Source organism: Clarias gariepinus, chromosome 23, assembly GCF_024256425.1.
Source record: "Clarias gariepinus isolate MV-2021 ecotype Netherlands chromosome 23, CGAR_prim_01v2, whole genome shotgun sequence".
In the NCBI taxonomy this organism is placed as follows: domain Eukaryota; kingdom Metazoa; phylum Chordata; class Actinopteri; order Siluriformes; family Clariidae; genus Clarias; species Clarias gariepinus.
In genome coordinates, this window is record NC_071122.1 from 17,361,141 (window position 1) to 17,382,622 (window position 21,482).

General features: G+C 37.1%; 1 protein-coding gene across 1 annotated transcript in view; it reads right to left on the bottom strand.

Moving 5' to 3' along the window:
- Nucleotides 1-3,925: 3,925 nt before the first annotated feature.
- Nucleotides 3,926-21,482, bottom strand: part of ppfia4 (PTPRF interacting protein alpha 4) — a 134,029-nt gene continuing 116,472 nt past the window's right edge. Inside the window, exons 14-30 of the mRNA XM_053483810.1 lie at nucleotides 21,274-21,479; nucleotides 20,081-20,309; nucleotides 18,872-18,907; nucleotides 18,530-18,660; nucleotides 15,474-15,583; nucleotides 15,298-15,370; nucleotides 13,762-13,843; nucleotides 13,358-13,558; nucleotides 12,059-12,121; nucleotides 11,229-11,255; nucleotides 10,693-10,868; nucleotides 10,374-10,471; nucleotides 8,055-8,230; nucleotides 5,975-6,043; nucleotides 5,580-5,760; nucleotides 5,200-5,290; nucleotides 3,926-4,009 (exon numbers count right to left, since the gene is read on the bottom strand). Coding sequence (XP_053339785.1) covers nucleotides 5,232-5,290; nucleotides 5,580-5,760; nucleotides 5,975-6,043; nucleotides 8,055-8,230; nucleotides 10,374-10,471; nucleotides 10,693-10,868; nucleotides 11,229-11,255; nucleotides 12,059-12,121; nucleotides 13,358-13,558; nucleotides 13,762-13,843; nucleotides 15,298-15,370; nucleotides 15,474-15,583; nucleotides 18,530-18,660; nucleotides 18,872-18,907; nucleotides 20,081-20,309; nucleotides 21,274-21,479 — 1,917 coding nt within the window. The 3' untranslated portion in view covers nucleotides 3,926-4,009; nucleotides 5,200-5,231. The remainder of the gene's footprint in view (nucleotides 4,010-5,199; nucleotides 5,291-5,579; nucleotides 5,761-5,974; nucleotides 6,044-8,054; nucleotides 8,231-10,373; nucleotides 10,472-10,692; nucleotides 10,869-11,228; nucleotides 11,256-12,058; nucleotides 12,122-13,357; nucleotides 13,559-13,761; nucleotides 13,844-15,297; nucleotides 15,371-15,473; nucleotides 15,584-18,529; nucleotides 18,661-18,871; nucleotides 18,908-20,080; nucleotides 20,310-21,273; nucleotides 21,480-21,482) is intronic.

Sequence of the window (21,482 nt, forward strand, 5' to 3'; positions counted from 1 at the left end):
TGCTGGGGATTGGTCCAGGTCAAGATTCAAAAAGGACAATTCAAAATGTCAAATAAGTTACTGTGAGCGTATGGTCTGGTAAAACGGCAGACAGAGAGACAGACAAAGAGTGAGAAAGGGGAGACCAAAAAAGATACAAAAATACATTTGGGTCATGAATCTGTGATTCTGTGAACTGATCAGGCACACTTGGCAGATACAGAAAAAAATACATTGAATTAAATTAATAAAAATGAAAACCAAACCAAAAATAAAAAAACAGCAGCACACAACAGGGTTTCAAGTTTAAGTGTTCAGCTGATGGATTTTCTCAGCTGGATATAGAGAAACAAAGATAATGAGAAAGAATAAAAGAGAGAGAGAGAGAGAGAGAGAGAGAGAGAGAGAGCGATTGTCAGGTTTGTGGCATGCATGCTCCAACATGTCCCTCTCCTGCCAATAGTGCCCCATAGGAACACAGGAAAATCGATATTCCAGTGTTACTTCATATACACATTATAATACTCGCCATCGAGTGGGAATTTGGATTCAGTTATTTCTCTGTATGCTATTTTTTTTTCAGTAAACAGGCAAAAATGGCTTGATTCATTACTTGGCATAAAATACACAATAAAATACATATACAAATACTTACAGACATATACATAAATTAGCAAAATAGCTGCCTGAGTGGCACATGTGTTTGAAATAGAATCACTGTTACAAATAAAAAGAGAAATAAATTAATAAAACAAAAAGACACCAAAAGGACATTATGCACATAATGCAACATTTCAACATTTTGGTTAATTGGTTAATGCAGTAGGAAATGCTAGGAAATAGTTTGCTCTCAAATCATTTGAGACTCTTGGATTTATAAGGTTCTGTGTGACAGTTCTGTGATACAGTAGATGTATTTATCCGACAAATACACTGATACAGCCTTATCCCTTTACATGCATTGCCTAGCTAAATATTCGCACACAGTGTAGTGGCCAGTTTTTTGAAAATTATTCCTCATGCTCCCAAAACCACTCTTTTACAAATTTAGCATCAGCTGACTTCATTTTATTGCCACCCCAGATCATCACACCTCACCCAGAGGCTTGTACAGTGGGCACTATGCATGATGGGTGCATTGTTTATGTACTTTCCTTCTTACTCTGATGCGCTCATTACTCTGCAATAGGGTCAATCTGGACCACACAGGTGTTTAGTCCTGATCCTGGGAGTTCTTATCACACTGTGTGTGTTGCATATGATCTCACTTTCATTATGAAACATACCTATGGTTTTTACTGTCATTTTTTTTTTTTTTTTTTTACCATTCAACTTTACCAAGTGTTAAAGTGATCTCCATTAAATGTGAAGGACTCTTAACCCAGTTCCACCAATAATTTGACCCTTCTGAATGGGTGCCAGTTTTGGACAGGCAGTGTATTTGCATACTTTTACACTAGGGATGCATGGACACGATGCTGGTATTGGGTACTGGTCTGATGTTGCACTTATTTACTCCTACTTATAAATAATTGTCTAATACCAACACTCACTTCCATGTCACACTATGTGACACAAGCCTAGTGTATGCTGTGATTTCAATGAACATATGACACAGAATGACTAACTGTACTCCTTGATAATATTAAGAGGAAGAACCTCAGCACCTAACATCTGACAATTACAAGGAAGAATGAGACGCTATGATAGCAAAAAAATGTCTAGAAATAAAAATGAAAACAGATGAAAAACAGAAGGTATTAGCTGGTACGCGGTCTTCTCCACTGTAATCCTACATGATCCAAGCTAACCAGTGTGGCTAGATAAGTGCCCTTTTTGGCCACTATACAGTATACAGTCACACTTTTGTAGTGAAATCACACATTGCGATTTTTGCTAAGATTTTTGCTGTGTCATTGATGTGAATGCATAAACTCTAAGGAGTTGTGAGTACTCATTCTACAAGATCATGGCTTGCCTGGGTGACCCGTAGTGATACATAGTTTCCCAGCATGTCCTTATTGAGCAGCCTTCAAAAATTCCTAGTAGGAGTTATGACTATTTATGACTAGCAGGTTTGCCGTAGGTCCACCCAATGTTTCGGTATGCTTACTGACACTGATCATGGCCTTCCGTAGTTAGAGGTGGTAACCCTGGCTTCAGAAAGTAAAAGTCCTGCCATTTATTGGTTCCATCCATTTACTAAACCAACTTAATCTAATTAGCGCAATACTTCAGTCAAATAGGCTCAAACTAATTAGTGAAATTGCCTGTTTTGTGCTGGTTTAGTTAATGGACGAAAGAAACATATACTGTATGTGGCAGGACATTTACTTTCTGAAGCCAGGGTTGCCACATGTGTCCGTGTTCAATAACAGGCAGTCATGGCCAGCCAATGGGCCATTAAGACCTAGGGCAAAGCTATGGCGTAATTAGTGTAGCACCTAAGAGGGGCTTTGGCAGGCTACCATAAGTTACTCTAGCACCTATAGCATACGACGATTAGCTATGACAAGATACAGCAAAAGCTACGGCATGCTACGATTCCTACAGCTGTGCTATGAAGAAGGCCCCTTGTCACATGACAACCAAGAACCAGAATTGGTGCTCCGTATAGGGGATCTGTAGACCCTCGTAGCACATCTGAGAGCAATTCATAATTACTCACTGCTAAGTCATAGCTAATGAAATCAAAGCTTGTTGGAGCCACAGAAAGCCAAGAATTTGAAAACATGATAATTTGTAGCAAAATCGTGAAAGTGGGAACTGAGTGTAATAATGTTTTGTTATCAGTAGTCAATTTTCTTTCAAAAGTTTTTGATTCATGTGCTATTTTGTGTAAAATGTGTCATCTTTGTATGTTATTAATATCTAATAAGTATACCATCTATAATAATATAATAAATATAATATCTCTCATTTTTATGTTACTAATATTTAGTAGAAAGTCAGACAGAACCTTATTTATTACCAGGTCTCCAACTGAGTTTTCAAGTATGTATCAAGTATAAAGTCATGGCTGGCTATTGCTTTTGGTGTTGCCCTGCTAACATTATACATCTAGTTATGCACATTTCTGTCTATGATGAAGAGTTGCTATTTCTTTAATGTCTTGGACGTGGGTTGTTTTGTTATTTTGTTTTGTTCTGTTTTTTTTTTTTTTTTTTTTTTGGGGGGGGGATGAACTGACATATAGATGTGCACTGTTCATGTGACTGCAAAAAAAATTAACTTTCTTAAATAACACCACAGATGCTACTGATATAATAAGCCCCTTTCCTCTGACCTGGAATCAGCTTGGCCCCCCTTCTAGATCCCAGTGTTAACCATTTTATAGCCAAAACTGGTCTCAGATCAACAGAAAAAGGGAAGCCTAATCCAAAAGGTACACTGTCCAAAACAGTAGCTACAAGTTTAACACTGGTCAAAGAGTTTCAAACAAACAGAAACAGTCACAATTAAGACATATTGTCAGTATTCATATCATATTGATATAATATTTTTCATATACAATTCCAATATATGTTATTTATATGCATTTTTTATACATATATAAAAGAAAACAATTATAATCAATTGTATATACAGACACACTGATTAATACCTTGCATAACCAGAGAGGGGGAAGCCTAATAATTTGCCATCAACACACCCTGGGGAATAGACTAAAACTGACACACTAGGGCCAAGTACACCAGCTGAAAATTACCATCACAAGGACTAAATAACTTCTGGCTACTAGAAAGTGACTCACACAACAATATATCTCCTCTAAGAGCAGCTACGCAAAAAAATGCGTTCAAAAGTTCACATTTCAGCTTTTTCTTTAGTTTTTTTTTGTTTGTCTGTTTGTTTGTTCATTTGTTTGTTTGTTTCTGCCGCACCCCCTCCCCCCCCCATTCCCACTTCCACTTGCACGGTGTCCATAAAAGCACTGGTTTCATTTGGCAGGAGGACATCTGCCCCAGAAATTTGGCATATCACTCTCGAAAGGCCGCGAGCGTGTGTCCATACAGGTAGTGAGAATGTACTGGCATGACAAAAGAGAAAACAGAGGAATTAGGAAACAGATTTTATTCAAACAAATCTAACATGATGAGACATATCTGAAAGTTAGAAATATGTTAGCGAAATGTCCTTTGGAAAAATAAAATGATAGGGTCAATGAAGTACCTTAAATATTGAGTTTTTCATCTTTTTTGGCTTAAAATTTAAACTCACTTCCCACTGGATGCAAATACAGTAAGCATCCATTTTTAATCATAATGTTTGTATTCATTCAGGGATGGCTACATGATAAATTAATTAGATTGTCTATGACTAGGCCAGTGAAGGTGTAAGTCCAACATGACTGCAAATCTAACCAACTTTACGAAAAACTAATTAGTTAACAATGTAGAATTAAAGGTAGTTAACAGCTCTGACCCCTCAAGGCATGATTCCACTTACACCTGTGTGGGCTGTGGTATCTGGCACCAGGATATTAGTAGTGGATGCTTTACGTGCTATAACCTGCAAGGTGAGGCGTCCATGAATCAGAATTCTGTTTATCTAGCACATTGAATGGATACTCAACCACATTGAGCTATGAGGAATATGAAGAACAGATCAACAACCTTGAAGTCTTTTTTCTAGATTTCTTGAAATAAGGATGCAATTATTTGTCACATGTACCCTGCAACACAATAAAATTACTACTATTAGTATGATTATATATTATTATTTTGATTTTTTGCATATCCAAGTAAGGAAGCCTGGGTTAAAGCAGCCAGGACACACTGACTCTAGAGCAGAGAAAGTTAAGGGTCTTGTTTAAGGGCTCAACAGTGGCAACCTAGCGGTAGAACTCCCAACCTTATGATCAGTAGCCAATGGTGGTGTTTCAGATATTTAAAGCTGTCAATGTCAATGTCGTGCTATCATGAGAGTTATACACCTTTGACATGCACTTTATTTTTTCCATGCCTTTGTCAGCGTTTGTTTAGCATTAGTTTTCTGGACTGAAATGAAGTACTGTGCTGGACAGGTACATTTTGGAAGCAAGAAAGGGTCAGGAACCTGTAGAAGATCCGAACTTCAATGGTCCTGTACAACAAACACTTTTCTTTGAGATAAGCTTCTAAAAGAAGCTAGAACCACTATTCCTTTGGGAAATACAGGCTTATGTCTCCCCTGACAGGAGCACATATGATTGTGGCAAGGCTTCCCAGCGCCGCTTACCTGATAACATGAGAGTTGTTAGTAAAGCAGAGTTAGCAAGAGTAAGTCCTGATGGCAGAAGGATCAAGTCTCTGAGGAGCTTGGGGTCCAGCTATAGTTACAAAGGGACAGAGGGAATACAACATGCAAAAAGCACGCTTATGAGTGGATGTAGCGTTAGTACTTTCACTTAACTACCTAGAAAAAGACTGGTGATAAGATTAGCTTAATGCATGCTATTTCATTTGCACAAAGTTATAAAAATAGGATCAGCAGCCAAGCCATTATCTTAATTATATTTGCAGGAATACATGTTGTTAGTGATGCTAGCATCGTGAGATGAGTGCAGTAAGCCAGTGAGAAAGATGAACTTGTTTACCCCTGAACCTCCTTTTTTTTACCTTCGGGCTGCAGCTGTTTTTTGGGATTGACACTCATGGAGGAGGGAATGGACATGGTGGAGAGGCGAAAGCCAGCGGGGAGTGTCTCAATGGAGCCGGGCATCATGCCCAGGCCTTGGCCATCCCGTGGTCTGAAACGTTTCCTCCATGATGGGGACCGGCGAAAAGACTTATCATCACACTGTTAGCAAGAAATTGTGCGAAAAACAATGGTATTTATATAACAACCAATAGACATGTCATGGTAAAGATAATAAAGATCTATATGCCTCTATTAAAGGTGTGGTCTATCATGTTAATCACAAACTGGTGCAGTATATTAAACATTCCTGCTAGTGACAGTTACACAAACTTTGCTCTAAACATTCACTGGAATTTCAACCTAATGATTATACCTCCTCTAGACGCCTGTCAGTCCCCAAGGCCAAGACATTGTTAAACTCCCGCTCAAGGATCTGCCTGGCCTGAGATCAGGAACAGATACAAGGTGTTAGAAAAGTAATATATCCAAGTTAACCTGTACTTGATCTTTCCATGTTGAGCTATATAACAGTGTTAGTGTTAGTTTTGCATAGTTTTACCTTTTACTATAGATTGTATAATATGAGCAGCCTTCAAGTCAAACCGGGACTTGTCATCTCATCAACAATCTCATACAATTTACTGCTCACCGCACCATTTGCACATTACAGGAACAGCACTGGAGGTTATTGCCACATCTGCCATACAGACCCGACCTCGCTTTAAGTGATTTTCAAATTTGGGCCATTCAAGGAGTTCCCTCAGAGGCCAGTGTTTCAGACGTAAAGTTTGATCATGGCATACTGAGACATCCTTCTACTTTAATGGTATGCAAGCATTAGTAAAATTCTGGGATAACTGAATTAGTGTAGCAGTGTATTGTACAGAGAAATAAAGGAAGGTTTTACTCTCATAACTGTGCTCTGGTATTCCGCACCATCAAAAGCCCCAGTTTGACTTGAATACCCGACATATATTTACTAGAAGGTGCATAAAGGCAGTTTAAATTGACACACATTCTGTCTTGTACAATATGTATTCATAAGCATTATAAAACTGGCAGAACAACTGGATTGATAACAGAGCTTAAAAGAAAGTTCATAAAACCACAACTAATAATCGGCAAACAGGGGTGTCATTAAAGAGGGAAGATAGTGGTCATTAAAAAAAAAAGAGTTGCAGCAAAACCTGGAAGCATCATCAACATGGAGAACAATAAGAAACAAGAGGTGATTGGTCCCGAATGAACTGCATTATAAACATCTCCATTCCTATACACCATGCAAATCAGTTTCTTACAAAAGCAAGGAAAAAATGTATATACTATTGGGAAGAAGGACTTTTAGTTTCTTTTGTGTATCTTTCGTCTGCCCATGTCTCGTTCATATTTTTTTCTTCTCCCATGTTCTATTGGGACTCAGAATCAGCAATCAATACAATGGAGAGACCCTTCCATTTTGACTTTCAGCTACACTTAACTCCACTACATAATCAGGCGTCCTTTTCTCTAAAAAAGAAGGTTCTTCTCTTACCTTCAGGAGGTTTGGAGCTGATTTTACAAATAACTTTCAGTAATACATGAAAGCATTCTGTGAGTTTTGAGTAAATGCGTTTTCCATTTTTCCTCTCTGGAGGAAAATGTGCCAGTTTCAGTAAACTGAATTACTTGCTGTGACGAGAAACCGAAATGGGATGATGCATTTTTTTCTCCTGTTTCTATTTAAAAGCTACTAGCCAGACAGCTAGACAGACATATGGAGGTCAGAACCAGTAATACAGCCTGCTGGAATTTACTGCAAAAGAAAATCAGAAAGAAGATCAGGATTTATAATATGAGGTGTAATTCACACTTACTTTTTCAGTGGAACTCTCTTTACCATACGTTTAGATTTTTTGATCATAGGTTATGCTTTAAATTCTTTAAGAGATATCCAACATGGCTGCTTTTAATACTGCCTAACGTGTAGGTCAATCCCACAGAAGAGTTACTGTAGCTGAAATAGCTGAAAATGATAACGCGGGTTCTGATAGAAAGGGGTCTGAACACAGTGCATTACTGATTTCATGGCAAAATTGGGCAGCGACTCAATATTAGGTGGGTCATAATGTTTCATAATGAAAAAATCTTCCAAAGGTTCAATTAGACTGTGAAGGTAAATAAGTAGTGGTGGCCATAAGTATTAAGACACAGTAAAATCCAATGTTTTTTAGAAATTAAATGTCCTGCCACTTATTTGGTCCATCAATTAAGCAAATTTTAATTAGCTCACCGCTTCGGCCTTAAACTAAGTAATGATCAACTGTTTTGTGCGCAGAAACTATAATTCATGGCATGAAGTTTGTATTCTTTATACTTTTGGCCACCACTGTATAAATGAACTTTAATTTAGATTTTGCCCTATTTTAATGTAAATGACAACATTATGGCTTTTACTGTATATGAATGTTCATCACCTGTGTGTTCTGCATGGGAATTTGTAGGATGAGGGCCAGGCTGCAGAAGTCGAACGTCTCATCCAAGGCGATGAGGGCACCATGTACTCCGCTCTCCAGAAGGTTATTGCTATACTCCTTTAGTCCGATGGTCTGCACCCAGTTCATTACATGCTCATTTGTCCACACCAGAGTGTCTGTGAAGTGTCAGATAAATACTCTGTTAACTTGTATGTCTACTTCTCGTCTGTGTTTAACTCTTTACGCTTAATTTTATGCCTTTAAAACAGCGATATACAGTACAGTAGAAGTTTTTGGCCTAGGAAATAAAGTTTCCTCCTTGTCTAGAGGGACACATCAAATGATCAACATATTTTTACAGTATCTAGTGCTGTACATGGAAACTCTATTGTCCATTGCCTGGACAGAATGAACTCATAGTAACATCATGCCATTATGTCAACAGATGCATTTTTCTGGTGATCCTTCCACACAGCTGGCCGGTCTACTTTAAAGGACAGCACACGTGTTTGCTCGAGTACGTTTACCAAATCTGCACGCGTTAGTGTGTCTTGTGGACGTTGCTAGTAAAGCACATGAAAGGCTGCAGCAGCTGGATCAAGTTCATGTGTCACGCTCGAGTTCAACAAGGCACGGGGCCTTTAAATGGATTTGACACCGAGTCTCAGCTGTTGACTTTTCCACATAAAGCTACCACTAGATGTTGCTGTTTGTCAGGGAAGTTTATTTCTGCACAAACAGAAACAAAATATTTATTTAAAAAAGGAAACCAGAGTACATGGTTCACTCAGGTTTGTTGATGTCGGAGAGTCTGGCTGCTTTATGTCTCAGGGTGTCCTCATGTCTGTGTTGTTACCTCCTGTCTCTTCCTTTTAGATATACTGTCTTAGCTGTAGTCCCTGCTTGCTTTCGGCACACACTGTACATTTGTACATTTTCTTCAACTATATGACAAGAGCATATCCAATAATATGTATTATGATCCCTTATGATGCCCTACGTCTTTACACAGTTCTTGTCAAAATAACAATCAAAATTGAATTAAAATTGCTTATTTAGTTAACAACTTGGTGTTTGTCAAAAACACTGTATTAGTGCTGATTGAATTTTTTTTTAAGTTATACATATAATACAGAAAATGTGTGTGCCAAAGAAGCTACTTCTAAAGTTTATGCAACATGGACCAATCTTGCTTCCCTACAAATTTCAAGTTGCTAACTTAAGCATTTTTTGGAGATGATTTTATATGTGCACAAAAAATAGGCATTTTTTTAGGCATTCCTTTTTTTCTTTTTTTGGTAAAAGCTTTAAAAGCTGGTGTTCGTAACCATGTCAATTTCATCTTACAATATTTTAACAATATTGCATTTTCGAATGTTAGTACTGTCGCCTTGCACCTCAGGGGTCCGTGTTCGATTCCCGTCCATAGTGTGTGTGTATGCCCTGCGATGGATTGGCACCCTGTCCAGGGTGTACCCCGTCTTGTGCCCTAAGTCTCCTGGGATAGGCGCCAGGCCCCCCATGACCCTGAATATAAAATAAAGCGGTATAAATGATGAGTGAGTGCGTAAGTGAGTGTGTGAGCATTTTAGAATAATATTCAGGTTTATGTCTTTTTTTTTTATGTAAAATCTGAATTGGCCAAGTTTCATCTTAATGTCAATTAAGATAATTGAAAAACTAAAGATAGAAAACTAAACTTAAGATAAAAATATAAATGTGTATGCATATTTATAAAAAAAACAAAGCAATTTTAAGTATTATGATGAATAGTGTTATATGATTCTATCTGAAACTTTACTTTTTCACCCAGATAAGATACTTTTTACCACCTATACCATGTTTTGGCTGTATACTGTGCTACTGTTATGCAGTGTCGGGTATAACGCGTTCGAGTACTTGGATGACTTTTTTGACGTAACGAGTAATCTAACGTGTTAGGGGCGCCATTTAAGTACTCAGATATTTAGTAACATTTTCAAAAAATGAAAATCGTCCTACAAGCCCGGTCCCTGCCCCCGATAACCCGCCCCCCTCTGTTATTCCGGCTGTTAGTAGTTAACAGATTATGAGCCAAACTTTGCTGACTGATGATGGCAGAATAATTATAAAGGTCTTGACTAAAGCAACATGCATGAGGAATCACAAACGAGTTTTCATTTTCTGCAGTGGAAAAGTACTCGAACTAGTTACTTTTATCAGAAGGTAATGCTGTAATGTAACTAATTACTTTTTAATGACAGTAATTTAATAATGTAATTAGTTACTTTTAAAAAAGTAACGTCCCCCAAAACTGCTGTTATGTCACGGAGACTTTACCTTTGAGATCATGGTGACACTGCTCTCTTCTTCGATCCAGCTCCTTCCTGTCATAGTTAAGCCTCTTTAAGCACATGATGCCGTACTGTAAACTGGCCCTGTTCCAATTCAAAACAACAAAAAATAATTAAAGTTTTATTTTAATAATAAAAACCTAAATTATTGGCAGTTCTCAGTTATGCACAGTTCTCACTTTAGACCTTTTTTCTTCTGAAAGATATCACTGGAGGTGAGAATTATAACCATAATCGGTTCATTGCCTTACTGCATAGAAACTGGTGAGTGGAATTAGACTTTTGGAACCAGTAGTGTGACCTACCTGTGAAAGCTATCCACCATTTTTAGGTGCGTGCGCAAATCTTTCTTGGTGAGGTGGTCCAGCATGCGAGCATCCACCAAACACTCCATGAAGTAGCTGCGGTACTGAGGCAGACCCAGACTAGGCAGCCACTCATTTCCTATCCATTCGTGGTTCATGTCTCCATATGCCAGGGTCTGCAAACAACATGATTAGAACTTTGATGGACCGATGTAATAAGGGAAGTTCTTCATGACATTTAGAAACACAATAAGTGATAGTTTTTAATAGATTGTGAAATGTTAAAACATTGGTTATACTTTTTATATTAAAAAACTGTCATCCTACTCTTAGAGCACCGCAAACTGCAAACCAAAGAAAACCACACCAATTATTAAGAAGTTTCTTTTTGCTGTACACCCCACAGATTCATGTGACATGTTGAATTTAATGAGTGGAGGCACTGCAAGCCGTTCACAGCTATTGATCTGCCGTGCCATCCTCGGAGGAAAATACACTTCCATCTCTATCGCTCTTTCTCTGTCTGTCTGTCTCACCTGTGCCCAGCTCCCTTCCTCGTTCTCCTGTCAGCCAAATCCCACAGTAGCAGCATGGTAATGCACAGCAGAGAGCGGGTCAGTTCATTTTCAGGGAAAGCTTAATTAGTACAGTCATGAGATAGACAGGAAGGGTGCAGCTGCAGAAGCAAGCAACAATTTAAGCCATATGAACAGATGACTTAGCTTTATGCTTAGGGTTAAAAGACAACACTAGAAAAGATGATTGCATGCTGCTGATGTGAAAAAAAAGCTGAAATTACAGTAGTACACATTATACTAGTAGTCTGTGAAGATTTTCTAGCACATCGCTACAGTATTCTCCATTCTGATCAGTCTGAAAACGTTCAGATTTTCTTCAGCCGCAATGCTGACAGTGTGTGCGACCACAATCGCAAGTTTATACAGCATTAATGCACTTGTGCCTCATTCTAATATGTTATCATTTTTATAATTGGTTACAACAAAGGCATTTGTGGCAGATTGAACATCAACTTATATTTCTGTATGGAGGTTAATTATCCTCTCTTGTTTTACCCATGCACACAGCACTGTAAACAAAAGAAGAAACAAAAACTAAGAACAAATGGCTGGTTTTCAGATGCAGATTAAGTGTAATTTTAAAGTAAAATCATTCTAAACTGCAAGTCATTCTCAGGTTATTATCAGACTTAACCTTTGTCTGAAAACCCAGCCTGAAGGATATGCAAAGGCAGCGTTGTTGCAGGTTTTGGGGTTTAGGGATGGTGTTAAACGGGCAGCAGGGAGAAAAGGAAATGTAGCATATGCTTGGCACTGCAGGAGCAGAGGTGCGACCCAGATGGACTAACTGCTTTGGACGAGGTTGCCATGTTCTCCATCTCTTCGTGCGTCACCCAGACATTTCCGGAGGACTGCACAGAAAAGAAGAAAAATCACTGTACAAAGAGAGAGGAGAAAGTGTGAGAGGTTCTAAATAAGGAACATAGATACAGTATGTTTTTTTTTTTTACTTATTCATTTATTTGTTCACCCTAGTTAGGGCTACGGTGGCCTGGGAAATACATGCCACATGGGACGCGGAATCAACATATCACTATATTTTACCTAGTTTTGTGCTGATTTTGCATTGTGACTTAAAAAAAAAAAGAGGAAAAGAAAAGAAAATGGGAGTGTTTAGATAAAAACAATGCAACTCAAGGGATAACCAAGCTGTGCAATCATCCTACATATTTGGTCAGAAATCGTGTTTGTTCATGGAAAATGCAGTGGAATCCCCTATTCTGAAACACAATATGATTGGTTAAACCTTGGTCTTCAGATCATAAACTTAAAGTAGGAGGGGTTTTATTTTATTTACTGCGTGGGTTTCCTGGCATTTGGTTTTAAAGAACAATACAAAAAAATATATTTTAATCAGAATTTAGATAATTTAGGACTGTATAAATAGTTTAGTGTAGTCCAGGATTAAAACATATTGCTGCCTTTGCTTGGTCTAAGTCAGTTTTGTCCATTTGCTATTTTCATGACCAGAAATAAACATGCGTGGGTGGTGCAGCAGGGGTCAAGCGATTTGTATTCTATATTCTGCCAGAACTCTGCTATATGAGACTACGCTTTGGTCCAAAATTATGTTAACCTTATGGCCTATTGGGACCCACTCTTAGCTTGATTATAAGTTTGATGATTTTATGCACATTCGTATTTGAAGATGGTCCCTTACTATTAACTTTGGTTAATTTGTTTCATTTCAATTGTATGTCATAGCAAGAATGTCATAGTTCTAATCAACCCTTTTTGAAGTTTATTTGAAGTTGACAGTGCAAACATTTCTAGATACATTTATATCTGCCACACCCACATGTGATGTCCTATTTGATCTACTGTATATTATCATAAACACAGGCTTACTGTAGATATAATTTAGAGTAGTAAGTTGGTTTGAATAAAATCGTGAACCAAATGAAGTGTCACTGGTTTCTAAGACAGCATGTAAGCTAACTGGTAATATCAAATCTACTATTTTTATATCATTTACTGTATATACAGTAAATGATATAAAAATAGTAGATTTGATATTTATCTCAGTTGTCATATTTAATACGGGTGTTTTTTTCCTGAGAAGGTGGAGTTACGGGCAGAGCTCTTACGGTGCGTGAAGTGAGTGGGGCGGAGGGACTGGTGAGTGACACCATCTCCTGGATGGCCAGTCTGAGCTTAAGCCTGTGCAATGGGTTGCTTATGCCGATTTCCCTCTGGATCTCTGTATCGGATAGCGCAGACATGATGGCACCGCTCTTCACATTGGCACGGCAAGCCGCTACGTACCACGCTGGCATTCCAACCCACAGCTGTGGGACGGGAGAGAGAAACACTCTTGTGAATGCCATGATCATTATCATCATCATCATCATCATCCTCACCACCATCGTTATCACAGAGCAGTGAAGTGTTTTCATCATGTCTGTCATCCCCCTCAGAGTGATTACTGTAATTATAATCATCACCACGGTGGCTGCATGGTGTGAGCATGTGCTTGTGTGAAATGCTCTACCTCAAGCCAAGAGACCACCGTCGGGCCATCCCAATGAGCGAACGGAAGGCCCTTCCTCCGTGCATCTTCCAAAAGCTCGTGTCTGACAGGGAGAGGAAGAAAAGAACTTGGGATTTCTGGAATATTAAATTCAACATATGAAAGGCCTAATGTCAACATAATACAGTAGATTCCAAAAGTCTGATTTCATCACTAACAACAGTTTTTACGAAATCATTGATAAAATGCTAATTAAAGATTTATACTATATTATCTTTAATATGCACAAAAGATACTTATTCTCTAAAATCAGGTGCAACAAAACCCATAGTGTAAAATCTACTGCATCCAGAACATCCAAGTCATTTGGTCATCTTTCCAATCTGCTTTAGTTTTTTTTTTTTTTATAAAGAAAGCCTTATGGTGTTTCTTAGTTACAGAATGTTTGCTTTGCTTTTCCTAAAAGTCCATAAACGATTAAAAATGTGGATTCCTGTTTCGGTTGCCAGAGCATGTCTCACAATTTGGTAATCCTAAATGCCACTGGGATGTAAGCCAGGGCTGGCCCGGGGTCTGTTGGCACCGTAGGCAAGTTGTTCCATTTGTGCCTGTTTATTTCATGTTTATGGGCCTATGGCAACACCGTACAAATCAATAATCCATCCATGTGGAAAAATAAATTGTTATGCCTGTACTCTCACAGTCTGACAGGACAATAAAAGTAAATTTTAATGATGATTCTCCAATAACAGCTTTCTTTTGCCATTATTATAATAATGAATTAAGATACCTCACTAATGATGATCCTTATATAAATGTACATGTATATATAGTATATAAATATCCCTATGAATAACAAATGACACCAAATTTAAATCCTATGGCTTTGTTTTATTAGTGCTGATTACTTTGCATAAATATTATATATATTAATAATTGATCACAAACATTTAATAATATTTATCAGAGAGAGAATTTGGCACCCTGAGTGACTGCCTACTGGTCCTACTGTAAGCAAGTGTTTATCTGCTGGTAGATATAACTTTTATGTAGAGTGTAATATACAGAGTGTAATATACATGCAATTTCTCTTTGAGATTAATTAAGTACTATAACTATTAATTTCTGTGATTTTTTTTTATTTTTTTATGTCTGACAGAAAGCTTATCAACAGTGTTTGTCGTACAGCTGAGAACTAATATTTGCCATAGCTCTTTTGTACCGTTTGGACTTTCTCTGTATCACTGTCACATTGGGTTGAAACACAGTATGTTGGTGTGATTTGTTCAGGCTCCCTAAATTCTAAACAAATCTATATTATATCTTGGTTCAATTTAACAGCTCATAATGCACACTTAATATGAGTGGTTAAATCGAACCAATACAATACAATATAGATTGATTTATTGATTGATTTATTAATACATAATTAAAATTAGGTCTTATGTATGATATAATTTGTTTTTTATACACATTAAATCACAATTATGCATGTGTAGGGATAAGAAAGAAAATCGGTTTAGTGGTGACAAACATAAAAGAGGAATAATTATGTACTTCTTCTTCATCCTGCGGTCTCTCTCAGCCTGCTTGCCCAGGGTCATAGTATCTCCAATACTCATCTCAAAATCTGCAATCCATTCACAATGTACAAAGATCAGAATCTAATTTATTTAAGCACAGTGCAATCCACCATAAAATAACTTTCTAAGAAACCATTTTAATGTCCTGACCAGGAATTACGGGTGGTGTCATCTGGCCATCTTTGGTCATTGGTTGAGGCTTATCCTTCTTGCCAAACAAGCGGCCGATGGAGGACTTGATTCCCTTCTTTTTGTTGCCACTGAAGAGAAAGAGAAGGAACAATCTAAGATTTCTTACCAGCTAAGGGATATTTATTACAGGTGCTTTATATTTTTGTATCCTTCTGTCATGTCTTAGGAACTGTCTCTGATGAATAAGAGGGGAAAAACACAATGACAGAACAATCACTGGCCAATATATTTGTGAATGCATGAATAAATGTTCTTTTAGTAAGGAACGAAGAACAAAATCAACAGAAAACATAAGTGAGGGCTTGGTTATTTTTTCTAAACCACAATCTCTCATAACCTTTTCATACTATGATATGCATACAGTGGTGATTGAAGGTTTTCAGACCCTTTAAATTTTTCTACTTTTTTTTTTATTTTGTTGCACCCATCTTTAAATCCTTTCAAATCCTTTTTTTCTTGATCATTTTATACAAAATAATCCATAATGGAAAAGTGAAACACAGGTTTTTTTTTTAGTGTTTTGTTAATTTGTTTTAAAAACACTTGTTTTAATCACTTGGTTAAAGCACCTTTGGAAGCAATGACTGCTTCAAGTCTGCTCGTGAATAATCCTACAAGCTTGGTACATCCTTCTTTTGAAAGAAAAAATGGGAGAAGTTTCTCCCATTTTTCTGGGCAGAATTCTTCAACCAGGTTGGATGGTTTCCGCCATATTCAGATCTAGATATATTTGTTTCAGCTTAAAACATTGGCCAGGACTTTCACAGAGTTGAAGCCACTCCTGTGCAAAAGTTTTTTTTTTTTTTTATATATATATATATAATAAATGCATTTAAATTATGTAGTTTCAATTAAAGAAACTGGAACAAATGTTTTACTGTGTAATGTTTTAAGTTTAGTCAAGTTCTTAATTAATCATTTTCATGCATATTTGCATACAGTACACCCTAGTCATTTTTCTTTATTTAGACTAAAATTACCACATTTTTTATATTCTTCTATATTACACAGGATATTTTATTTTTACAAAAATGTTTTTATTTTATTTTACCTAGCTAAATTTTATTTTCTATTGCATTTCTTTTTTTATTTATATTTATTTCTTCTTCTAAATAAGCTTTTACTTTTAAGGTCACTGAGGGTTGAATTATAATTTTATTCAATTCAATTCAATTTTTAAAAAATGTATAGCACTTTTAACAATGGTCATTGTCTCAAAGCAGCTTTACAAAATAAAATAAAAATTTATGGAATTGTGTACGAGTGAGAAAAAATGTGTTTAGATAGTAATAAGACTGTGAGATTGTCTCTGGTAAGCAAGCCAAGGGCGATAGTGGCAAGGACAAACCTCCTGAGATGGCAATAGTATATATAAAATATAAAATATATATAAAATAAAAAATATATATATAATTATTTTTATATATAAAAATATATTGTTAATGTTACAAACAATAGACCCGTCATCTAAATTTCAACTAAATTAATGTTTTAAAGTCCATTTTTGTAAACTTACATTGGTAATAATTTTCCCTCATTTCCCCTCTCATCCGTTCCAACCACTCAGTATTCAGCGTACCCGTTATACTACAGCGGCCTGATCATCACAATTAGATTGTTTAGAGTACCCACCTTTCACTTCCTGTGAAGTAAGCCATTACGTATTAAACAGGGCACAATAATATAATCCTGTTATACTGTATCTTTTGGCACTGTCAGAGTTATGCTGTTATAGATAATTAATCAACACTTTTGTCTAATTAGATTCAATGATCATTTAGCTTTGTAGTATAATACAGTACCCGCTAATGATCAGTTGTCCAGCTGCATTGTCTCTTACTGGGTATAACAGATGTGAATAACTACTACCTGCTGTGATTATACACGAAATTATAATTGATTAGCATTATTTCATTACTTCAGCCAGGAGGCGACAGTGCGTCTAGACTAACACTATCTTCACTAAATAATTCTGCTATAATTAGTTCATAATTAATTACTAAATAACATGACTCTGAATAAATACAGTACCTGAATAACTGAATAACTGTTGGACTGGAGAGGTGAACATTAAAAAACATTAAAAAACAGTTTTTTTGCTTTCCCTTATACTCATCTTATTTGTCATATTTGCATTTTCCACCATTTTATCAATTTAACATATTTTTGCTCCCTTGTTGCCACACTATTTGTTATTCACAAAATAATTTGTTGCTTCAATCAGATTCAATGTCCATTGAAATTAAATCTTTGAAATCATTTCCCCTTCATGAATATTTATAGATCACTGCCTCCCAAAGAGACACTCTGCTTTCAGAGGAGATTAGGGAATAACTTCATTAGCACTGGGAACTGTGTGTGTGTGTGTGTGTGTGTGTGTGTGTGTGTGTGCGTGTGTGTGTGTGTGTGTGTGTGTGTGCGTGCGTGTGTGTGTGTGTGTGTGCGGCCTAAAAAAAGTTAGGGACTAAAAAGGAGACATCTTTGTCCAGCTATTACATCAGAACATTTATAATAATTGCATGCCATTGAAGCATGTGGGCGAAGAGTGTGAGGGGAATGTTAAGGGTGGGTGCAGCTTAAATACTCAGTAAGTGGTGTGTTACATCTGTGAAAGTCACACATAATTAGCCAGAGGGCAGTTTTATGACAGAGAGTGATTTGTATTCAACAGCTCAGGATTCTCTGTCTAGCAAAGACTAAGGAGGTGATAACATAGTGTTTTATAGCAGTCTTATTTATAGCGGTCTTAATGACCTTGGACAAGCAACAAAACATTGAGCAACAGGTCTTATTTTTTTTTGGTACAATGATGTCTAGGTAAAGATAAAATATTGTGTGTGGACTATCACTGAAAAAGTATATGCAGCCTAAATTTTCTTTCATTTTATGCCAATACAGTATAAGGCAGAGTACGTAATTTAAGTGGGTTTTTTTAATCCAAAAACATTCTTTTTGAATTACATTGCGTGTGTGTGTGTGTGTGTGTGTGTGTGTGTGTGTGTGTGTGTTTGTACCCTCGTCCATCTTCAAGGCTTCCAGTCAGCTGAGCGAAGTTTATCTGATCGAGTTTAAGACTACGTGGGGAGGAAGGGGGCGACATTTCACACTTTATAGTGGCCTTATCCTCACGCGCTTCCACTGGAGACTAGAGCAATGAAACAAACAGACACACACACACATTATGAAACTAAACCTGACATCTACATTATTCTAATTTATAATTCTAATTTATTATAATTAAACTCTTTTTCTAAAGTCCATGCTCTTTTTCATGTTCATCAAGTATTTTACTAATGACTAATACATATGAGATAAAAAGCAACTTTTTTGTGTTGTTCCATTCGAAAGAAACTTACAGTGACTTTTCTGCGGTGTTTCCGTAAATCACTAGGCTGACAGCATTAAAAAAAGGAAAGAGAACAAACATGCGAAGAAACAGGTTAAGTTTATTAAACACACAGCAAGATAAAGGGAAATAAATTAGTTTCTGTCCCACTAAGATCCTGTCACACTTTCTGGCCAAAACCTGAGTATGACTTAAGAGTAAGCAAGTAAGTTTAGTAAGTTCAGCCCTTATTTATCAAATACACATTACTGCACAGAAAAATTCAGTTAGGTTTTTATTTAGGTTTTTTGTTAGCAGGCATGAGTTAGAGCATACGGTCAGCTATTTATACAGCACCCCTGTAGCAGACAGGGTTAAGGGCCTTGCTCAAGGGCCCAACTGTGGCAACCAGGGAAAATGTGGGCTCGAACCGTCAACCTTCTGACCAGTAACTCAGACCTTAACTTAGCCTTAACACACTAAGCAAACAAATGAATAATACATCAGTTCTAATTGCAGGTTAAACGTTTACAAAGGTTAGTGGTTGCATCATTTGGATCTAATTATTAATATTTCTGACCATGAGATTATTATCAGTAATTTAGAATCTTAAATAAGGCACAAACATTTTGAAAAGTAGTCCTTGTCTTCAAGTATGCTTAGGTCAAGATATCTTATTTACCTTCAGGAAAATTAATTGTTAAAAAAAGGAATCTCAAGGATATCAACAGCCAGTGGTTCTCAACTCTGAAGGACAACTGCCCTGCACATTTTAGGGCTTCCTCAGGTTTCCAGCACCAATCACATTTAAGTCAAACCAGGACTTGGCAATGAAATTTCGCATAAATGAAGACGTAAAACTGATTTGACTACAAGCACAGTACAGTGATGAGATTCTTAAAAAGGTAAATATTTAAATAGTGCAAATGTTTTAAAGAAAGCTATATGCCTATGACAATCCCAGTGAAACCCTGGGATAAGTGCATTAGTGTAGCAAGGGATTATATACAGTATATAAAGGTAGTTTATAATTCTTATAAATGTGATGTTATTCTGCACAATCAAAAGTCCCAGTGTGACTTGAACGCCCCTCGTATATTAGACTTGTTAAATTCCTATAAATTTTTTGTAGACAAAGTAACCCATACATAAAAAATTTAAGAGCCTATTAAAGTGTGTAGTAAAGCCTTTATTGCACACTAAATGTGCAAGTGTAGTGCTGTGATTTCTCATTTCTCACCAGGGTCATGACACCCAGCTCATGAGCAGTGGAGCGAGATGCCATCTTTGGAGTGGAGCGTCCACTGACAGGAGGTGAAGAGCTGGCGAGGGAGAGGGCAGTAACCGAAGTGGGGATAGTAGACCTTGGGCGCAGTGTCACATTCAGTCCATCCATGCTACCGCTGTTCACACGGCTCTCGATCTCGTCTGCCCGGAGCTCTGCTGATTCCCGCTCGACCTGGATCATCCTGCAGCAAGTGACAATGAAAAAAGCTTCAGTATGTATACTGGAAACACTTACAGATATTTCACGCCAAGCTATGTAAAACATAAGGTACATGAACATGTACTTTGTCACTGAATATGATTTCTACAGACATTGTCACAAAGCATCTTTAGATAAATTATGTGGAGTTTGGTCCAAATGGTGTGTTCTGTCTCATTCCATTAAAGCGAATAAAGTTTTAACACAATTTTATTCACAGACTGTTATAAGAATCTCCCCATAATAACAGTTTTAACAGTTAGAGAATCAATCTGCTAAATACAATCCAGTGAAATAAATCATGCCAAATATCTGCATGTGGGGCGTAATCTTTTTCAGATTTTTTGGTACTATCAATCTCAAATAATCATTTACTTTTCTTTTTTTTTGCCATTTGTGACAGATGACAGATGCCCTTTTGCAAATAGCTGCATTTACTTGAAAAGAGTTCAAAGATTGTTTATCATGTAGAGAAATTAATGGCTCTAACAGGGAAAAAAGAACAATGTTAATGAGAGCCCAACATGCCCAACCCAAAGTTTGTGGATTTAACTCTTATATCTATTCTTTAACCCTCCGTTCAGCTTACCCAAATATTAACTTAAATATTGTATGTGAACTTTTGTAGCCCATCTGTCCCAAATTCCTGTGTTTTGTGTGTTCTGGCATGCTTTTCTGCTCAGCACGGTTGCAAAGAGTGGTTTGTTGTGAACATTACCTCACACTCTTGACCTGTATTTGCATGTTTTAATGATCATCAGCATGAATATGCAGGTATATATGTGTTTTAATAAAAAAATTTGTTGGGTGTAAATAGTGACATGATAACATACATGAAGTAAAACGTGTAAATTAGTTTCCTTAAACATAAAGCCACTACTTTTTATCAGTGAGTGACATGTTGCTATCCAAAGTAAACACAGACTTCTCATTGCTTCTAATCTGACCTGATTTCCTCATTGATGGCATCCAACTGCTCCTGCAACATCAGGGCAAGTGTCTGTGCGTCCGAGTGGCCACTAGGAGACAGCATATCCCCTGAACTGAACACGGTCTCGCGGTCATCGTCGTCCAGCTCCGAGAGCTCTGTGTCGCTGCCCATCAGGTGTGAGCGGCTGCCTCGAAGGCTAGAAGGCTGTAACCTCTCCCAGTCCTG